At 40.4% G+C, this 21,841-nt stretch overlaps 1 protein-coding gene across 1 annotated transcript; it reads right to left on the reverse strand.

Moving 5' to 3' along the window:
* Positions 1-222: 222 nt before the first annotated feature.
* LOC129832775 (serine/threonine-protein kinase/endoribonuclease IRE1-like) lies at positions 223-20,726 on the reverse strand. The gene is made up of 11 exons (XM_055896771.1): positions 20,626-20,726; positions 8,753-8,806; positions 8,084-8,332; positions 7,213-7,461; positions 4,608-4,679; positions 4,316-4,393; positions 3,700-3,781; positions 3,364-3,568; positions 2,465-2,567; positions 1,903-2,096; positions 223-375 (listed from the first exon to the last, which is right to left on the reverse strand). Exons 2-11 carry the CDS (start codon positions 8,769-8,771, stop codon positions 223-225), a joined length of 1,404 nt encoding a protein of 467 aa, XP_055752746.1. The 5' UTR covers positions 8,772-8,806; positions 20,626-20,726.
* Between the last annotated feature and the right edge of the window lie 1,115 nt (positions 20,727-21,841).

A 21,841-nucleotide genomic window follows, 5' to 3' on the forward strand; every position in this document is an offset into this window, starting at 1 on the left:
GGAGACTTTTCTACTGAACAAAGGTAAGAATAACTACTGGATCATGGTCAGTGAGTTAAACAACACTGTCTCTAGTTATTTCTCCGCTCCCATTTTCCCATTTCTTTTTGTTATTTTATTAATCCGTATGCTAATCCTTTTTTCCATTTTCATAGTCCTTCAACAATGTTAAATTAAGAAGTACTCTGATGATCATTTCAGAAACAACCTTTCAGTTGTACACTAACCATGTTTTTCTTTCTGTAATCTGTCAAGGTTGTATTTGCCATCCTCGATGTTACCAGCCCGCCTATTGGGTTTTCCAAATGGATGTTCTCCTCCTGTCAACACATAGTAAAACACACAGCCGGCAGAGAAGATGTCCACAGCACTGGTCTGTAGAGGAAAGGAGTGTCTTTAATAATAGTTGTTTAAGAACAGTACCACAATCACTACTAGTTCTAATCTACAGACAACCTAAAATAATAGTTCACAAATTTGTCAGACTATAGTTAGGTTTCCATCCAATTGGCAACAGATTTTCATGCGCATATTCTAAAATCTACATAAAGAAAAAAAATTGCATTTTCCCGCCTGTAGTGTTTCCACCAAACGGACTTGTTAAGGATAACGATCAGTGCGTCATGAAGTAGACAAAATGTCATTTTTTTTTTTTTTTTTTCATGTCCTGAATAAAACTCAAAAGTGTTTCCATTGCATTTTCAATTCTACTGATAGTTTTGTCACAAAAACGGTTTAATTCAACAGAAATGTGCCTACTCTGGTTTTGGCATGTGCTCTAAAACTGTTGAATTCAACAGAAATGTGCCTACTCTGGTCTTGGCACGTGCTCTCTAGCCAACAGCTAGCAGATACAGTGTGGGTAGGCTAGTCTACATGATGAGATGATGATGGCTAAGAGTGAGAATATTTTTGGTCAAATGGCAGTCAAGCATCGATCATCATGTCACCAGAATAAGACCCTCGATGTTTATTGGAAAGGAGCATCAAGCTCATCACCGTGCACTTTCACTTTTTGGGGGCAGCAGGCAGCCTAGTGGTTAGAGTGTTGGGCAAGTAACCGAAAGGTTGCTAGATCGAATTCCCGAGCTGACAAGGGAAAATCTGTCATTCTGCCTTTGAACAAATCCCCGAGCTGACAAGGTAAAAATCTGTCGTTCTGCCCTTAAACAAGGCAGTTAACCCACTGTTCCTAGGCCGTCATTGTAAATAAGAATGTGTCTTTACTGACTTGCCTGGTTAAATAAAGGTAAAAAAATAAATAAAAATCACCCTCCTGTGAAGTTCATCTTAATTTATTTCATCTGTAGCTGAATAAACGGCTTGGTTTCTGAAGTTGTAGTGGGAGGACCACACAACATATCATCGCGTGACTCCAAGTTTACTTCAGTATGATGGTTATTACATCAATATTTGCGTATGAAGCCGTTTCTACTGCCATTTCTCGCATAATTAACTTTACAGACACAAAAAGATCCCACCATGTCGAACGAACAAATTATCTATTGGATTCATAAAATTGTACCTAAACCTCCTGGTTCCATCACATTTTTTAAAATATAATATGACTTTACTGGCATAAACCTGTGGATGGAAAGTGGTTAATCTTTTATCCCCAAAGGTGGTCTAATGTCGAGCATAGTCCACATCCCACACCATGGTTGTGTAGATGGTGCCTATATTTCTTATGTATGTATAATATACTGTAGCTTGATCTCCACAACAGATGATCAACTTTGATTTTAGGGTGAACTGTTCCTTTGAGCAATGGATCAATCCTGTTTTACTCCTGTAAGGAAATCCCAATTAGCCTATTTCATCACATTTCTTTCTGGATTATCTCTGAATCTGTAATGACTTGAACAGTTCTCTGGTCCAGTGTAAAGATCAGGAGCCACTCACAGGGTTTACTTTCCTGCTGTCATCGAGGACCTCTGGGGCATTCCAGCCCATGGTGCCAAGGGCTCCCGACCTCATGCTGTAGCTTTGTCTGCCGTCCGCCAACTGCTTACTCATCCCAAAGTCTGAGATCTTGACCGTGACTGAGTCAGAGTGGTCTTTCAACAGGATGTTGTGGGGCTTCACATCACGGTGGACTGGGGAGAAAAGATCAGGATGAATCAGTCTACTGGAGTTGAGGGAAGATCATAGATCTGATCAATGATAATATAAGGAAAAGTCATCAATACTGTAACTTCACTAAGATTATCTACAGTCTACAGCATATACTGGGCTCCTGAGGGGTGCAGCGGTCTAAGGCACTGCATCTCAGTGCTATGGGTGTCACTACAGACCCTGGTTTGATTCCAGGCTGTATCATAAACCATCCGTGATTGGGAGTCCCATAGGGCGGCGCACACTTGGCCCAGGGTCGTCCGGGTTAGGGTTTGGCCAAGTGGTTTCTTAACTGGCTTGCCTAGTTAAATAAAGGTTAAATTACAAATTAATTTTTTAAAATTAGAACCTATGTTGTGAGAGTGCAGGTGTTCCAGTCCTATCATGGTCTGCTGCAGCAGCATCACTGGTTTCAGTCCACGAAGGTCAAAAGGTTTTTCTTTAGTAAAACACTGGAAGAGACACCCATGTATTAGTGGGCTGATGAACCCCAAGCGTTCTAACCTTGGAATGTACACTGAACAAAAATATAAACGCAACATGTAAAGTGTTGGGCCTATGTTCCATGAGCTGAAATAAATAAAAAACAGAAATGTTCCTTACACACAAAAGTCGTATTTCTCTCAAATTTTGTGCACAAATTTGTATACATTCATTGGTGATCATTTATCCTTTGCCAAGATAATCCATCCAACTGACAGGTGTGGCATATCAAGAAGATGATTAAACAGCATGATCATTACACAGGTGCAAGTTGTGCTGGGGACAATAAAAGGCCACTCTAAAAAGTGCAATTTTGTTACACAACACAATGCCACAGATGTCTCAACTTTTGAGGGAGTGTCCAGCAACTTCGCACAGCCATTGAAGAGGAGTGGTACAACATTCCACAGCCCACAATCCACAGCTTGTGTTGCAGTGCATGAGGCAAATGGTGGTCACTCCAGATACTGACTGGTTTTCTGGTCCACACCCCTACCCTTTTTAAGGTATCTTTGACTAACAGATGCATATCTGTAACCCAGTCGTGAAATCCATAGATTAGAGTCTAATGAATTTATGTCAATTAACTGATTTTCTTATATGAACTGTAACTCAGTAAGATCTTTGAAATTGTTGTTTGTTGCGTTTATATTTTTGTTCAGTATATATTCTAACACAGATAATCATGATGTGAGACTGTTATATGATCAAGTTTGATCCCCTTGGATGAGTCAGAGAATAAAATAGTGAGTCATTGAATTAGACCTTATCTAAAGAGGCGGCACACAGCTCGATGGCAATGTATAGGAATTGCCCGTCCTTCTCAGTGCAGAAGTACCGGACGACATGGGGATTGTCGTCCAATTGAAGAAGCAAAGCGACCTCTCGATCAGCACTGCTTTGTTTTGCTAGTTCAATTCTCTTCACTGCCGCAGGACGCTTGTTGGCATCATCACAAAGGAAGTAACCGCTGGAGGATAGAGGTAGAGAAAGATAAACATCTAGTCAATGAACCAATCGTAAAGACCTTTTTTCTACAAAGAGCAAAGAGAGGATTAGGGTTACAAACACATTTCCACAATAACGTTTAAGCTAGTTTACCTGAACACAATTCCATCGGCACCTTTTCCAAGATGGTTATTGGTGTAGTATGTGATCTTTCCAACCGATTCCTCATCTGATGCTGTATCAAAATTAAAATGCTGTGTTCAGACAGAAAATACCACCCTACTGTACCTTTGTTGTCAAGACATAGAACCTTATCTGTTAAATCAAAGGCTTATGAGAATTATACATACTGTATGTAGGATTTAAATTTGAGCAAGTTTGCTACAGCAGGAAAATAATCATGCAGCAACAGGAAATGTTAATTATTATATGGATTATAATTAATAGACATTTGTGTAGGGGTTGATAGATTTGTCGGGACAATCAAGACTGACATTTCTAAGTGGAATTTACAAACTTCAGAAGCCTTTTTAAACCTCAAATACACTACAAGTTTTACATTTCCCACATTGCAGAAAGTTCTCTAGCTACAATTACACATTGTATTAGCATACTTGGGAGCATTGCACCTATTGCTGTCTTTCCTTTAACGTAATCTGTAAGGAGTATTGAAATGATTGGATTTATGTTGCAAACATGCTCATGTAAATTGGGAACCAAATTGGATCTTTAGGTTTTAACAAACTTGTCAAAATGGTTGATAGCTCACCAAGTGCAGCAGGTTTTCTTCCAGTCCCAGGCAATATATTGGAGGCAGGAGGTAATGCAGGACCTAAAATAGCATAACATCACACATATCAAGAGTGATAATAATGATGGACCTGACTGTATATAATGCACAACATCATGTCATTGAGAACTATCATACCAGCACAATGGTAGATATACTGTATAAAATCTATTTTATAGATATAAAACACTAGCAGGCTGTGTGTCTTTATACAATACAAGACATTTAAGTCATTTAAACCTGACTGAAGATATCTTCATAACGTCATTACCTTCCAATGAAGTGCTCTCTGAAGAAGATTCTCCAATGTTCAAACCATCTTCTCCATCTCCAACAGCGTCCTCTAGAGAGGAGAGAGGAGAGAGGAGAGAGGAGAGAGGAGAGAGGAGAGAGGAGAGGAGAGAGGAGAGAGGAGAGAGGAGAGAAGAGAGAAGAGAGAAGAGAGAAGAGAGGAGAGAGAGAGAGAGAGACAGGAGAGAGAGTCACAACGAATGGATAATCTGATATATCCCATTGAATTACTACATGATAAAGGGCGTGTCTATATATTACATGGGGTCTTCAAACTGGGGTCTGCACCCCCCTAGGTGTCCACGCATGTACTGCACGTGGTTCACGAATATATTTTTTAATAAAGTGGATTTAGAAAAAATCGATATTGCTAGTAATAACATAATAAACTAAATGTACATTGCATGACTACAATATAAAAGAGGTGAATATGTTATTTCTTATCATGTCAACTTTAGTTCTCAACTCCTAATATTCAACAAAGCATCTGACATAGGGTTTGAAAAAGCACCCACGAGTATCTTTTTTGACTTGGACATTCATTATTGCCAACACATGGCTAACCTTTGTTTAACCAGCTAAACAGTTGCTACTTGAGAAAATGTGTTTGGAGTTACCTTTCTATCTAATAGGCTATGTTAGAGTTTACACTTCCTCTTCCAATTATAATGTGGGGATGTTAAAATAATATAAAACTAAATCCTGGAGCTTGGCCCATATAACTGCAGACAAGTGCTTCTTGCAGCCATCAATGAGCTTTCTGCACCTTTCTACTGACATTTTGGGCAACTTTTCAGCAGCAAACTGCTCTAATTCTTCAATGTTTGAGGGGTGCCTGCCCTCCACCAACTGCTGTTTTCAGATCTTGCCATGAGTTTACAGATCTGGACTCTTCGTTGGCTACTTCAGAACAGTCCAGCATCTCTTCCTAACCATCCTGGGTGCTTTTTGATGTATTTTTTTAGAGGCGTTTTTGGACACTGGGTTGAACATTGGACTCCAAAACACCTGATAATCTGCTGATTTCATGATGCATTGCACACGTTCAATGCCCCCAGCACCGGAGGCAGCAAAGCAACCCCACAGCATTATCAAACCTCCTCCATCTTTGATTGGGTGTTGTTTTCATTGAATGCTTCATTTGGTTGTCAGTAAACGGCGCTGATCTGTATTGCCAAAGAGCTCTAATTTAATTTCATTGGTACACAGAACATTTTCCCCAGGATACAGGCTTGTTTAGGTGGGTTTTTGAGCAATTCAATCAGGCTTTCTCCTTCAGCAGTGGGGCCTTCCTCTGGTTACCAACAACCAAATGAAGCATTCCTAAGAAAATACCACTTTCCCTACAATCAATTATGGGGGAGGTTCATTAATGCTGTATGGTTGCTTTGCTGCCTCTGGTACTGGGGGCCTTGAACATGTGCAATAAATCATAAAATCAGCAGATTATCAAGCTTTCGCATTGTTCAACCCAGTGTCTAAACACTGTGTCTCGGTTGAATGTTGTGTGTCTTACAGCAAGACAACAACCCCAAACACACATAAAAATCACCCTGGAATGGTTCCAGAAGAAACACTGAAGTGTTCTGGAGGGGCCAGTGAAGAGTCCAGATCTGAATCACATCCACATGGTAAGATCTAAAAACAGCAGTTGGTGGAGGCCACCACTCCAACGTTGAAGAATTAGAGCAGTTTGCTTCTGAAGAGTGGGACAAATTGCAGTAGAAAGGAGCAGCAAGCTCATTGATGGCTACAAGAAGCATTTGTTGGCTGTTAATAATTTTGTCCATGCCATTGTCTTTATTTTCTAAATTAAAATTGTAAACTTAAGGGGGGTTCCTGGGTCACCGATTTGCCTGGGTGTGGGTCCCTGGGCAAGAAAAGTTTGAAGACCCCTGTATTACAGAATATTACACAAGAACATTTGTCTTACTGAGTATTCTTACTAAGTATTATTCACCTAGAGGGAACATGGCAGGTAAGGAAATGGATCTGCTTTTGATGGGGTAAAATGGAGAAGAATGCATGCATTCAGAATTGAAGGACCAGTTATGATCAGACAGCTTCTTTTGTTTGACAAAACAGACACTTTCAAAGCACTTTCATTACCTTTCAATACATTGATTGCCTTCCCCAGAGGACAGGAACATTTGACATTTCATTCATAGGCCAGTAAGCCTTGTCTGTTACTATGTTGTCCTAGTAAGTCTTCTGGCATGATGAAGTTAGCGTTAGGTTAGGGTTAACCCTAAACCTGATCTCCAACTGCTTATCTCTACCTTGCTGAGGATGCTATACTCTGGTAAAATTGGGTGGTAATGAAATTCTGCTGCTTAATGACATTAACATTGAGAGTATAATGGTCAGTTATGGTCTGCCTCTTGTCTGTTAAGACAACCACTTACAGAGACTTACAGATTTCACTTTTGAGTTGTGACTGGGTTACATTTCTACGTTACCTTAATAAAACAAACATCAGAGTGTTCTTGTCTACAGAATGGGGAAGAGTGTGACAATGTGTAAAATGCAATATTCTACAGTAGTCCTACAAACTGCACCAAGAAGAGGAAGAGAGAGGACTTTACCCAGATCGATGACCAGATGAGGTTCCTGTTTCAGCAGAATCCTGTAGAAGGCTGATTTAACTTCTGGCCCTCCTGACTGTACGGCTTTGTACAACTCTCTCATCTGGTCCTGGCTGGTATTGGCAGTTTGAATATTAGAGTACACCTCAGGATAGATCATGCCCCTTCTGAGCAGATCATCTGCTATGGGCATCACCATGTGGACCCTCTGGATGAGCTCAGCCCTGTGTCTATCCACAAACTCAGCAGCTGGTAGTCAGGTTAGAAAAGAAAGAGTTACAGTTATCAAGACAATATTAGACCATCCCACTTGGTGTATGTGCCCTAAATGGACAAGACTAAACATGTAGGAAGCTGGGAAGTATTGTTTGCATTCAGGACAGGACAAATGTGAAATTCTAGTTATAGGCCAGTAAGCCTTGTCTGTTACTATGTTGTCCTAGTAAGAGGGAGAAAGAAATGACTGAGTTTGCTGGCTCGATTAAGGTAGGGTTAGGGTGAGGGTAGGGTTAACCCTAACCCTGATCTCCAACTGCTTATCTCTACCTTGCTGAGGATGCTGTACTCTGGTAAAATTGGGTGGTAATGAAATTCTGCTGCTTAATGACATTAACATTGAGAGTATAATGGTCAGTTATGGTCTGCCTCTTTTGTCTGTTAAGACAACCACTTACAGAGACTTACAGATTTCACTTTTGAGTTGTGACTGGGTTACATTTCTACTTTACCAAAATTAAACGAACATCAGAGTGTAGCCTATGTTCTTGCCCACAGAATGGGGAAGAGTGTGACAAATGATAAATGTGTAAAATGCAATATTCTACAGTAGTCCTACAAACTGCACCAAGAAGAGGAAGAGAGAGGACTTTACCCAGATTGATGACCAGAACACGTTCATTTTTCAGCAGAATCCTGTAGAAGGCTGCTTTAAGTGGTGTCCCTCCTGACTGCAATGCTTTGTACACCTCTCTCATCTTGCCTTGGTTGGTCTTGGAAGTTGTAATATTAGCAAACATTTCATATTTGATCATGCCCCTTCTGAGCAGATCATCTGCTATGGGCATCACCATGTGGACCCTCTGGATGAGCTCAGCCCTGTGTCTATCCACAAACTCAGCAGCTGGTAGTCAGGTTAGAGAAGAAAGAGTTACAGTTATCAAGACAATATTAGACCATCCCACTTGGTGTATGTGGTCCTAAATGGACAAGACTAAACATGTAGGAAGCTGGGAAGTATTGTCTGCATTCACGTTCGACACACACAACATCAAATTGTCATCATACTGTAGTATTTGTCCATGTAATATCAATGGTGTAGTATAAATGCTCTCTAGCAGTATGATTCTTGCTACCTTAATGTCATTTGTTATCATTCCTCACAATGTGCATCTTTTAGGATGCCTTTTTATTTTATAACTACAAAACATGGTAGACAAATTATATACAAATACAGCAAGTGAACTACAGCAGTTGTCTGCAACTTGCACAAGTCAATAATATTATTTTTGAGTTGATCCCAAAGCAAATATGTCACATTTACCATCCTCTTTTGATGTCATGGCAGCAAACTAAGAATGGTGAGAAGTAGCTGGTTCTGGAGAGGGAGAGAGAAGGACAGAATGAGTGAGTGAGTAACAATGCACTAAACATTTCACATGGACAGAAAAAGGGTATAGGCTATCCCCTACAACTGATAACCAAACTTTACACACATTATGTCCACTTCCCTTTTCCTATAACAAACATGAGCTGACCATACCCAATCTTTAAAGAGGTCCTGATTAAAGAAAGTACACTGAATAAAAATACAGAAAGAAAGTTGCACACTCTATATTCTTCCAACAAGTTAATGAGTGAACCTATGGGTTTACCCATTTAATTGCTGGGAGCATATTTAAAGTGTGCAACTTTCTGTCATTATTTTTCTACACTTCCTCTTTCCTCTCACTAATCTTCTCCCGACAATGTTTACTTTTTGTCTCCAGATATGTGTTTGAGTCATGTTTTACGGTCTCATGAGGGTCTCCTACTTGAAGCAACTAACATCCTAACTACACCCATAAAACATCCAGTTTAATCCTGTCCTATAAGAGTGGTATTCTATCCCATTTCACATATAACCATATCCTTGACCTTTCTAAAAGTTTGATAAACCTTGTCAAAATCACAATGTTCTGGCTCCTGTAGTTGGTTTGAGTTCATTTTAAGGTCAATTGCTCACTGATAAGGTCTGTACTTTGCTTAAATTTCTATATCCTGTAAGAGAAGATTTTTTTTAAATTATACCTTTATTTAACTAGGCAAGTCAGTTAAGAACCAGTTCTTATTTTCAATGACAGCCTAGGAACAGTGGGTTAACTGCCTTGTTCAGCAGCAGAATGACAGATTTTTACCTTGTTGGTTTGGGGATTCAATCTTCTAACCTTTCGGTTACTAGTCCAACGCTCTAACCACAGGGTACCTACTGCCCCAACAAGAATCCTTGTTAGCGTTACAATTCATGATGATATTTTGTATGGATGATCATTTAAGTAGAGGATTTACGTAATTTCGTAATATCTGCATGGTTGGAGATATCTGTTCTATGTAGCTAATTGATCTTGCCATGTGTGGGAAAATAAATTTGAGGAGTGGTTGAAAAATGAGTTTTAATGACTCCAACCTAACTGTATGTAAACTTCCGACTTCAACTGTAGGCTTCTACCTTCAGTTTATACATATTATACACATTTTACAGACACAATCTATTTTCCAATAGTTATATTTAGTTTGTTTTTAGTCCTTCCTCTATTTCTGATGTCCATCCAGTTTCTATTTGTAACTGTGCTATTTCACAAAATGTATGAACCTCTACATGGTTGTTTTCTTTCTACAATTTAAGTTTTACTCTGTTTCTAATGCTGTACCTACGAACTGGTGGTAATAAAGCATTATTTAATACTACAATAGCTGGAAAGAGTTTATCTATCTGCTAAGCTTAAGAAGGGGACTATTTGCAAGGGCAAAATACACAATGTATACAGCATGAATAGAATAAAGGGATGGTACTTATGGTACCAGATAAATCAAATTTCAAATCAAATCAAATTTTATTTGTCACATGCGCCGAATGTCACATACGCCAGAACAGGTTAGTCGAGGTAATATGTACATGTAGGTAAAGTGACTATGCATAGACAATAAACAGAGAGTAGCAACAGCGTAAAAATGGGGGTGAGGGGAAGGGGGGGGGGGGGGGGCAATGCAGACAGTTACAGTAGGGTAGCCATTTGATTAGCTGTTCAGGAGTCTTACGGCTTGGGGGTAGAAGCTGTTAAGAAGGCTTTTGGACCTAGACTTGGCGCTCCAGTACCGCTTGCCATGCGATAGCAGAGGGAACAGTCTGTGACTAAGGTGGCTGGAGTCTTTGGCAATTTTTAGAGCCTTCCTCTGACACCGCCTGGTATAGAGGTCCTGGATGTCAGAAAGCTTTGCCCTAGTGATGTACTGGGCCGTACGCACTATCTTCTGTAGTGCCTTTCGGTCGGAGGTGGGCAGTTGCCATACCATGCGGTGATGAAACCAGTCAGTATGCTCTCGATGGTGCAGCTGTAGAACTTTTTGAGAATCTAAGGACCCATGCCAAATCTTTTCAGTCTTCTGAGGGGGAATAAGCATTGTCGTGACCTCTTCACGACAACCTGCTCCACTACAGCCCTGTCGATTAGAATAGGGGCGTGTTCGGCCCTCCTTTTCCTGTCGTCCACGATAATCTCCTTTGTCTTGATCACGTTGAGAGAGAGTTTGTTATCCTGGCACCACACTGCCAGGTCTCTGACCTCCCTATAGGCTGTCTCATCGTTGGTGGTGATCAGGCCTACCGCCATTGTGTCGTCGGCAAACTTAATGATGGTGTTGGAGTGCTTGGCCATGCAGTCATGGGTGAACAGAGAGTACAGAAGGGGACTGAGCATGCACCCCTGAGGGGCCCCTGTGTTGAGAATCAGTGTGGCAGATGTGTTGTTACCTATCCTTACCACCTGGGGCCGGCCCGTCAGGAAGTCTAGGATCCAGTTGCAGAGGGAGGTGTTTAGTACCAGGGTCCTTAGCTTAGTGATGAGCTTTGAGGGCACAATGGTGTTGAACGCTGAGCTGTAGTCAATGAATAGCATTCTCACGTAGGTGTTCCTTTTGTCCAGGTGGGAGAAGGTAGTGTGCAAAAGAGATTGCGTCATCTGTGGATTTTTTATATATTTTTTTTATTTTACCTTTATTTAACCACAGTAGGCAAGTCAGTTAAGAACAAATTATTATTTACAATTACGGCCTACTAAATGACAAAAGGTCTCCTGCGGGGACGGGGGCCTGGGATTAAAAATAAATAAAAAATACAATATAAATATAGGACAAAACACACATCACAACAAGAGAGACAACACAATAATACATAAAGAGAGACCTAAGACAACATAGCAAGGCAGTAACACATGACAACACAGCATGGTAGCAACACAACACGACAACAACATGGTAGCAACACAACATGGTAGCAGCACAAAACATGGTACAAACATTATTGGGCACAGACAACCATACAAGAGGCAAGAAGCTAGAGACAACAATACATCACACAAAGCAGCCACAACTGCTGAAAAAGGGGGATGCTTGCAAGCCAAAGAACACCATCCCAACCGTGAAGCACGGGGTAGCAGCATCATGTTGTGGGGTGCTTTGCTGCAGGAGGGACTGGTGCACTTCACAAAATAGATGGCATCATGAAGAAAGAAAATTATGTGGATATATTGAAACAACATCAAGACATCAGTCAGGAAGTTAAAGCTTGGTCGCAAATGGGTCTTCCAAATGGACAATGACCCCAAGCATACTTCCAAAGTTGTGGCAAAATGGCTTAAGGACAACAAAGTCAAGGTATTGGAGTGGCCATCACAAAGCCCTGACCTCAATACCATAGAAAATTTGTGGGCAGAACTGAAAAAGCGTGTTCGATCAAGGAGGCCTACAAACCTGACTCAGTTACACCAGCTCTGTCAGGAGGAATGGGCCAAAATTCACCCAACTTATTGTGGGAAGCTTGTGGAAGGCTACCCGAAACGTTTGACCCAAGTTAAACAATTTAAAGGCAATGCTACCAAATACTAATTGAGTGTATGTAAACTTCTGACCCACTGGGAATGTGATGAAAGAAATAAAAGCTGAAAGAAATAATTCTCTACTATTATTCTGACATTTCACATTCTTAAAATAAAGTGGTGATCCTAACTGACCGAATACTGGGGATTTTTACTTGGATTAAATGTCAGGAATTGTGAAAAACTGAGTTTAAATGTATTTGGCTAAGGTGTATGTAAACTTCTGACTTCAAATGTATGTATGTAAGAATGCTGTTCATCGATTACAGCTCAGCATTTAACACCATAGTACCCTCCAAACTCGTCATTAAGCTCGAAACCCTGGGTCTTGACCCTGCCCTGTGCAACTGGGGGCGGCCCATCAGATAGTACAGGACCCAGGTGGTGAGGGTTGAAAACAACATCTCCACCCCGCTGATCCTCAACACTGGGGCCCCACAAGGATGCGTTCTCAGCCCTCTGCTGTACTCCCTGTTCACCCATGACTGCGTGGCCATGCACGCCTCCAACTCAATCATCAAGTTTGCAGACGACACTACAGTAGTAGGCTTGATTACCAACAACGACGAGACGGCCTACAGGGAGGAGGTGAGGGCCCTCGGAGTGTGGTGTCAGGAAAATAACCTCACACTCAACGTCAACAAAACAAAGGAGATGATCGTGGACTTCCGGAAACAGCAAAGGGAGCACCCCCCTATGCACATCGACCGGACAGTAGTGGAGAAGGTGGAAAGCTTTAAGTTCCTCGGCGTACACATCACGGACAAACTGAAATGGTCCACCCACACAGACAGCGTTCAACCTCAGGAGGCTGAAGAAATTTGGCTTGTCACCAAAAACACTCAAACTTTTACAGATGCACAATCGAGAGCATCCTGTCGGGCTGTATCACCGCCTGGTACGGCAACTGCTCCACACACAACCGTAAGGCTCTCCAGAGGGTAGTGAGGTCTGCACAACGCATCACCGGGGGCAAACTACCTGCCCTCCAGGACACCTACACCACCCGATCCACTGCCTGATCACCCCGCTATCATCCAGAAGGTGAGGTCAGTACAGGTGCATCAAAGCTGGGACCGAGAGACTGAAAAACAGCTTCTATCTCAAGGCCATCAGACTGTTAAACAGCCATCACCAACATTCAGTGGCTGCTGCCAACATACTGACTCAAATCTCTAGCCACTTTAATAATTAAAAATTGGATGTAATAAATGTATCACTAGTCACTTTAAACAATGCCACTTTATATAATGTTTACATGCCCTACATTACTCATCTCATATGTATATACTGTACTCTATACCATCTACTGCATCTTGCCTATGCCGTTCGGCCATCACTCATCCATATATTTATATGTACATATTCTTATTCATTCCTTTACACTTGTGTGTATAAGTTAGTTGTTGTGAAATTGTTAGATTACTTGTTAGATATTACTGCACGGTCAGAACTAGAAGCACAAGCATTTCGCTACCCTCGCATTAACATCTGCTAACCATGTGTATGTGACCAATACAATTTGATTTGATTTGATTTTGATTTGAGTTGAGTTTGAGGGTGTTAATGCATTGTTCCCTATGGGAGAGCCACCCCTTAAGCAGACCGGAACTGTGACAATTATTTTCAATGGTAAACTGCCTGAGTGGGAGATCTTCATTCATCCATCAACTTTTCTTGAGGTCTCTAGGGCCTCAGGAGAGTGGAATGATCTGAACATTGTAGATAGACATGTTTTGTATAGAACTGGCATCATTCCCCATTTTACATGACAGAGAACCATGTCTGTTCTACATAATATACAGTATTTATTTTCAGTATTTCCATCTGAACATTCTGTAAAGTCTAACTCAACCCAGATGGATTCCATGACAGGACATTGCAGACATTAATCATCTATGTAACTAGTTTGTATTCTGAACATAAATATAATGTTATGTATTAAACACAGGAGGTAGGTGTCACCTTAATTAGGGAGGACGGGCTTGTGGTAATGGCTGGAGAGGAATTGGTGGAATGATATCAAACCCATGTTTTCATTGTGTTGGATGCCATTCCATTCATGCAGTTCCAGCCATTATTATGAGCCATCCTCCCCTCAGCAGCCACCACTGGTATTAATTATACCTTACCACAAAAGATAGTCATAATCAAACATCCCTTATTATAGCAAGTTGGTGGCATAACAAGAACACATTCTAATTGTGACTCCTGACAAAATGTAAATTGTTTGAAACTGTGAGAGCCTGTAAGCATGCCATTATCATGTACAATTACAGTAAAATAATGTAGGACAAAACTGTCACACTTTTGAGCAATGTGCATCTTATCTGAAGTGTGCTGAGTAGGCCTAGACGGTATACTGTATTTTACAATATACAGTGGGGCAAAAAAGTATTTAGTCAGCCACCAATTGTGCAAGTTCTCCCACTTAAAAAGATGAGAGAGGCCTGTAATTTTCAGCATAGGTACACTTCAACTATGACAGACAAAATGAGAAAGAAAATCCAGAAAATCACATTGTAGGATTTTTTATGAATTTATTTGCAAATTATGGTGGAAAATAAGTATTTGGTCAATAACAAAAGTTTATCTCAATACTTTGTTATATACCCTTTGTTGGCAATGACAGAGGTCAAATGTTTTCTGTAAGTCTTCACAAGGGTTTCACACACTGTTGCTGGTATTTTGGCCCATTCCTCCATGCAGATCTCCTCTAGAGCAGTGATGTTTTGGGGCTTTTGCTGGGCAACACGGACTTTCAACTCCCTCAAAAGATTTTCTATGGGGTTGAGATCTGGAGACTGGCTAGGCCACTCCAGGACCATGAAATGCTTCTTACGAAGCCACTCCTTCATTGCCCGGGCGGTGTGTTTGGGATCATTGTCATGCTGAAAGACCCAGCCGAGTTTCATCTTCAATGCCCTTGCTGATAGAAGGAGGTTTTCACTCAAAATCTCACGATACATGGCCCCATTCATTCTTTCCTTTACACGGATCAGTCGTCCTGGTCCCTTTGCAGAAAAACAGCCCCAATGCATGATGTCTCCACCCCCATGCTTCACAGTAGGTATGGTGTTCTTTGGATGCAACTCAGCATTCTTTGTCCTCCAAACACGACGAGTTGAGTTTTTACCAAAAAGTTCTATTTTGGTTTCATCTGACCATATGACATTCTCCCAATCTTCTTCTGGATCATCCAAATGCTCTCTAGCAAACTTCAGATGGGACTGGACATGTACTGGCTTAAGCAGGGGGACACGTCTGGCACTGCAGGATTTGAGTCCCTGGCGGCGTAGTGTGTTACTGGCTCTCACAGACCTGTAACTTCTTCTTTAAGAGGCTCCTCTGTCCTCCACTCGTTACCTGTATTAATGGCACCTGTTTGAACTTGTTATCAGTATAAAAGACACCTGTCCACAACCTCAAACAGTCACACTCCAAACTCCACTATGGCCAAGACCAAAGAGCTGTCAAAGGACACCAGAAACAAAATTGTAGACCTGCACCAGGCTGGGAAGACTGAATCTGCAATAGGTAAGCAGCTTGGTTTGAAGAAATCAACTGTGGGAGCAATTATTTGGAAATGGAAGACATACAAGACCACTGATAATCTCCCTCGATCTGGGGCTCCACGCAAGATCTCACCCCGTGGGGTCAAAATGATCACAAGAACGGTGAGCAAAAATCCCAGAACCACACGGGGGGACCTAGTGAATGACCTGCAGAGAGCTGGGACCAAAGTAACAAAGCCTACCATCAGAAATCTTGCTTGTTTGTAGGTGACCAAATACTTATTTTCCACCATAATTTGCAAATAAATTCATTAAAAATCCTACAATGTTATTTTCTGGATTTTTTTTTCTAATTTTGTCTGTCATAGTTGAAGTGTACCTATGATGAAAATTACAGGCCTCTCTTATCTTTTTAAGTGGGAGAACTTGCACAATTGGTGGCTGACTAAATACTTTTTTGCCCCACTGTACCTGTATTGATGCACGGACCCGTTACGGTTTTTACTTTATCTTCTATAACGGTATTTGAATGTTTGGTATGTTAAATGTGATACGTCGTGTAACGTCCATTTGTATAGTTTACTTCGCTACTTAAGTCAACTCTCTCCACTCTCTCTCTGTCCATGCCACACAGACCTAGCCCCGCCCCGCCCCGTCGCTCCAGAAGTGCATTTGTTGTTCCTCGACCACGAGACACTTGCGTTCAGCCTCTGCATGGTTAATGCAGAACATGGCATCGAAGCTGTTTTCACTTTGCTCATAATAGAAATCCACTAGTGTTCTATAATTACACCATTAGTTTGTGTTTCATATCTGCAAACAGCTAGTTTGTCTTTTCTTAGCAAGTTAGGAATAAATCTTGTTAGCCGCTAATGCTAATTGCTAGCTAGCTAATAATTGTAGAGTCAGAGCAAACGTAATTAGCGATGCAGCATGATAATACCAGTGATGGTGTAGACCTAAATCTGATTTTTTTTTTGTGTGTAACAGTATCTTCTAAATCAAAGAGGAATGCGCAAAGCAATAATATGTTATCTACATGAAGTAGCTAAGAGAAAACATTCAATGTAGCCAAAAATTATAGGGTCCCCTGGGAAACACTTATAAACTATTTGTTTCCTACCCTGTCAACATAACGCCTCCTTGGCATTTTCATTCGTTGTCATGTCAAATACTATCTGTATTCAAAGTGCCCACTACTATATTCTAACTATAGAATTAGAATAATCATTCTATTTCCATTATTCCAACAGTTCAACCAAGTGTTTTGCTCTAAATCGCAAGTCAAATCGCAATTGCAACACATGGTTAAAAAAAAGCCTAGATTGTTTTCCCATATCGTGCAGTAATGGGTGACAATGCTGATTTTTTTTTGGGGGGGGGGGTGAAGTTGAATTGAACAGTACAAAACAATCAGAATGGAGAAAGACCTATTGAAATCACTTAGAATGTACAATATACTTAACAGAACTATAAACGCAACAATTGAAAAGATTTTACTGAGTTACAGTTCATATAAGGAAATCAGTCAATTGAAATTTTTATTTTATTTTTATTTTATTTTTTATTTTACCGTTATTTTACCAGGTAAGTTGACTGAGAACACGTTCTCATTTGCAGCAACGACCTGGGGAATAGTTACAGGGGAGAGGAGGGGGATGAATGAGCCAATTATAAACTGGGGATTATTAGGTATATATAGAAATATATTGATTAGCCTCCCAGCACAAGGTGAAATGATCATGATGTTTAATCAACTTCTTGATATGCCACACCTGTAAGGTGGATGAGAAATGCTCACTAACAGGGATGGAAACAAATGTGTGCACCAAATTTGAGAGAAATAAGCTTTTTGTGCATGTGGGAAATTCCTCTGACTTTTTTATTTCAGCTCATGAAACATGGGACCAACACTTTACATGTTGCGTTTATATTTTTGATCGGTGTAATATGAATATTACAAAATACCCACCTGAAGTAAATTATTTCCACTTAGAAAATAAATCAAATATTACTACAAACTATTACAGCTAATAATTGTAATACATTAAATACCTATTCATCTGTCATTCACTGACAATGGATATGATTGAATAAAACATGTTGCATTGGATCATCATTAAGGAATATAGGATGAGAGAAAATAAATATAATTTCTCCATCAAAGAATGGACAAAAAAACTAAAGCCCATAACCCGGAATGTAAAGGGAATACTTTTTGTAATCATCCTATCATGACTTGTAGCCAAACCAAGGCCTGTGTTCAAATAACCATACTAACATACTGTATACTACAAACTTAATGAGTATATACTACATACCATTAGTTCATTTTAGTTTTTAGTTTTTTTAAACGAACAGTATCATTTCAGTTGAGTGTACTAGCTCTTCACCAGTCTACCAGAAGTTGATGCTGTTGCTATGCAACCTCTTGCTAGCTAGTTAGCATAACAAATGACTAGTTAGACATTTTAAAACTTCGTGTGTGTTCTTAAATTTAATCTGGAGTGCGCTCGTAAATTCAGAGCGTTTCGCTCTCGGAGCAAACACTGGACGCTCAGGCAAGGAGGGTTGATTTGAGCGTTCTGACCTTACAAGGGCAGTCAAGCACCCAAGCTAACATTGGCCAGCTACTTCTAGACACAACCGAGAGTGACCACTCTACTTATATTTTTTTTATTTAACTAGGCAAGTCAGTTAAGAACAAATTCTTATTTACAATGACGGCCTAGGAACAGTGGGTTAACTGCCTTGTTCAGGGGCAGAACGACATTTTTACCTTGTCAGCTCGGGGATTCGATCTGGCAACCTTCGGTTACTGGCCCAACGCTCTAATCACTAGGCTACCTGCCACCCCAGGTAACCTAGTTTGGCTACAAATACAAAATAAAAGTAACAACTACTCGCCCTAACAGAGCTGGTTAGGCAGTTTTCATGTTATCCAGGGCGTTAGTGACTAACTGTGCTGCTGGCAACAATTTAATTACACTTTTTTTGCCGACATTTACTGACACTGACCATATTCAACCAGGGCTCCTAAATTCATTATTCTGCGCTCGGAAACACTCAGATGAGAGTGCTCTGGAATCGGAGTAGATAGCCAGAGCGAATGTCCATTGAGAACGCACGACTATACCATTTAGCTAAACTAAGAATGGCGGGAATAATCAAGTCAACAAACGTTGGGTAGTTAGTTAGCCTATAGTTAATATACCGGCAAGTTTGATGTATAAGTAACGTAAACTCGTACATCGCCTTGGTCCGTACAATTGCCCTTATTTTAGCGCCCCAAAAACGTAATCCTTCCAGATCAACTGTAATGGCAATACCATTGTAAAGCACAATTTCTCCCCTTTCCAACATAATCAATTACATGACCTAAATGCTGCCCGTTTCGGCATAATTCAAGAAGGCAATGAGCCCCGTCGGGTCTTTTTAAAAATGGTGGGTGGGGAAGCCAAAATAATGCGTGATAGTGAGAAGGAGAGATGTTGTGGGAAAATTGCTTTTTTTCACTCGATCTGTCCAACTTATCACCTTATCGCCTCTAAAATGTAAATAAAACACTATAAAGAGTTTATATAATGTGTCATTACATACCTATTTGAAGGTTTGTGTCGAATTTGAATCGGGTTTTTAGGGCAGTGCTAAAGTGATCTTAGAAGTAAACAGCGGCTTTGAGAATGATGATCGCATGCAATGATGACGCAAAAAATGACTAGGTATCCCCCATTACCCCCGTCACTGTCCATTTCTTGTTTTTAAACGATGAGAGAAGTGCTACACCTGGTGGAGAGATATTTTAAGACAGAAATAGTTGCTTTATGCGTGCTGTACGTTACGACATGACACGTCATGATGTAACGGAGGGTCCGTTTTTTTCAACTTTTCTCCAATACTATAGAGCCATTACCGTGTCGATCAACGCTTGAATAGAAACGTAGTTCACACCCCCGATTTTGAAGTCAACACAGTCGCTACAGTCGCATTAGTTTTCTTTGTAGCCTCGTTTGAATGTTGCGGTTGCGCACATTTGTACGGAATGGGGTGAGTTTACGTTAGCCAACTAACATTAGGTAGCTAGCTAACATACCGGTACATACTGATGTAATGATATGTTATGTGGTTCGTGAGGATAGCATAGCTAACAAATTGTCAGCCAACATAACGTGTAAGGTAACTTATTTGAAAAGTAATAACTTTTTTACATTACTCAACATTTCCTTAACATTTCTCATAATTAGTTAAAGCAATGCATTTGTATCCGCACTCGTACTTCGGCTGCATATTTTCCACCATTTTCTTCAAATCTGAAAACGATGTGAAGCCACGCTCATTTCCTGAAGAATTGCCTTATGGCCCTAAAGTACAGAAATAGCACTGATAGAACATCTTTGGAAATAGTGTACTCTGCTTCATATTTTGCGAATTTTGTACGACATCCGGGAACTTTTGGCATACTAATTATATCCATACAATGACCAATAGGCATACTATATACTCAATTCACGTCACACATAGTACGGTTAGTGTGAGTAGTGTGAGTATTCAACACAGCTCTGGTGTGTCAGCGATCAAGCAAACAAGACTTTGGGTGACGCCCTGCAATAAAAACACAATCAGATCACATTTCTTTGTGTCTGATGTACAGCACAACGCTAACAGAGATAAAAGTAGAAAAGATAAACACATTATGCTTTTACCAGTGTTCAGTACAAACACCCTTTGGAATATCTGTCTAAATACATGAGTAATTAATGTTAACTCACCTCAAAAAATAAGCAACACTGTATCACTGTGTTTAAATGAAGAGTGAGAGCTGTGAAATAAATGACATTTTTTCTGTCCCACCCAAATCACATGGCTGTCAAATAAGTTGCCCTTCCCTTGTCTTGAGCACTGTAAGTTTCGCTTTGTAGAAAACAAGAGTTATGCACTTTGGGTGACACCCTGCAATTAAAACACAAGCTGATATTTCAAACACCCTTTGGCATATCTGTCCTAGCCTGCACAGGAAGACAGGCACTAAAATAGTCTTGATTCAAGAGAGAAAAGCTGTCACTATCAGCATGTGCAGCAGTAAGCAAAACAATTTCAGAGAAGTCTACACTCACAGAGCTCACATACATAACACAGTGTTATTTAAAAAGGCACAATGTCCACATCACATGATTTATCAATGATCAAGTCATCACCTATACACAAATATACACCTATTTACAGGAAATAGGCTCACTGAGGGAACGTTGCACAATAAAACGACCATTGTGTAACGATGTGCGCTGAGAGTCGGGAAGCAAGTTCAGGGAGTGAGTGATTTAATCAATAAAACATAATAAGAACCATGAACAACGCACAGACATGAAACTGAAACAATGACGCCTGGGGAAGGAACCAAAGGGAGTGACATATATAAGACAGGTAATCAAGGAGGTGATGGAGTCCAGGTGAGTGTCATAATGCGCTGATGCGTGTAACGATGGTGACAGATGTGTGCCATAACGAGCAGCCTGGTGGCCTAGAGGCCGGAGAGGGAGCACACGTAACAATTGTCAACTTAAGTCTTCCAAAAACATCAACACACAATTCCTCCCTTGCTTTGCCAAGTATTTTGTGCCCAACACGTCAAATCAAAATGTATTTGTCACATGCACCGAATACAACAGGTGTAGATGCTTACTTATGAAATGCTTACTTATACAAGCCCTTAACCAACAACGCAGTTTTAAGAAAAATAAGTGTTAAGTAAAAAATAGATAAGTAAAATATAAAAAATAAAAGTAACAAGTAGTTAAAGAGTAGCAGTAAAATAACAATAGCGAGGCTATATACAGGGAGTACCAGTATAGAGTCAATGTAATATGTACACCGGTTATTCAAGATAATGACAATACTTAAATACCTCAAAATACTTGACATTAGGAGAGATTCTAGTGAAAATAAAAGATTATCTCTGTACTACACAGTACGGCCTAAACTAGTTCA

Source organism: Salvelinus fontinalis, chromosome 34 (genome assembly GCF_029448725.1).
Source record: "Salvelinus fontinalis isolate EN_2023a chromosome 34, ASM2944872v1, whole genome shotgun sequence".
NCBI lineage: Eukaryota > Metazoa > Chordata > Actinopteri > Salmoniformes > Salmonidae > Salvelinus > Salvelinus fontinalis.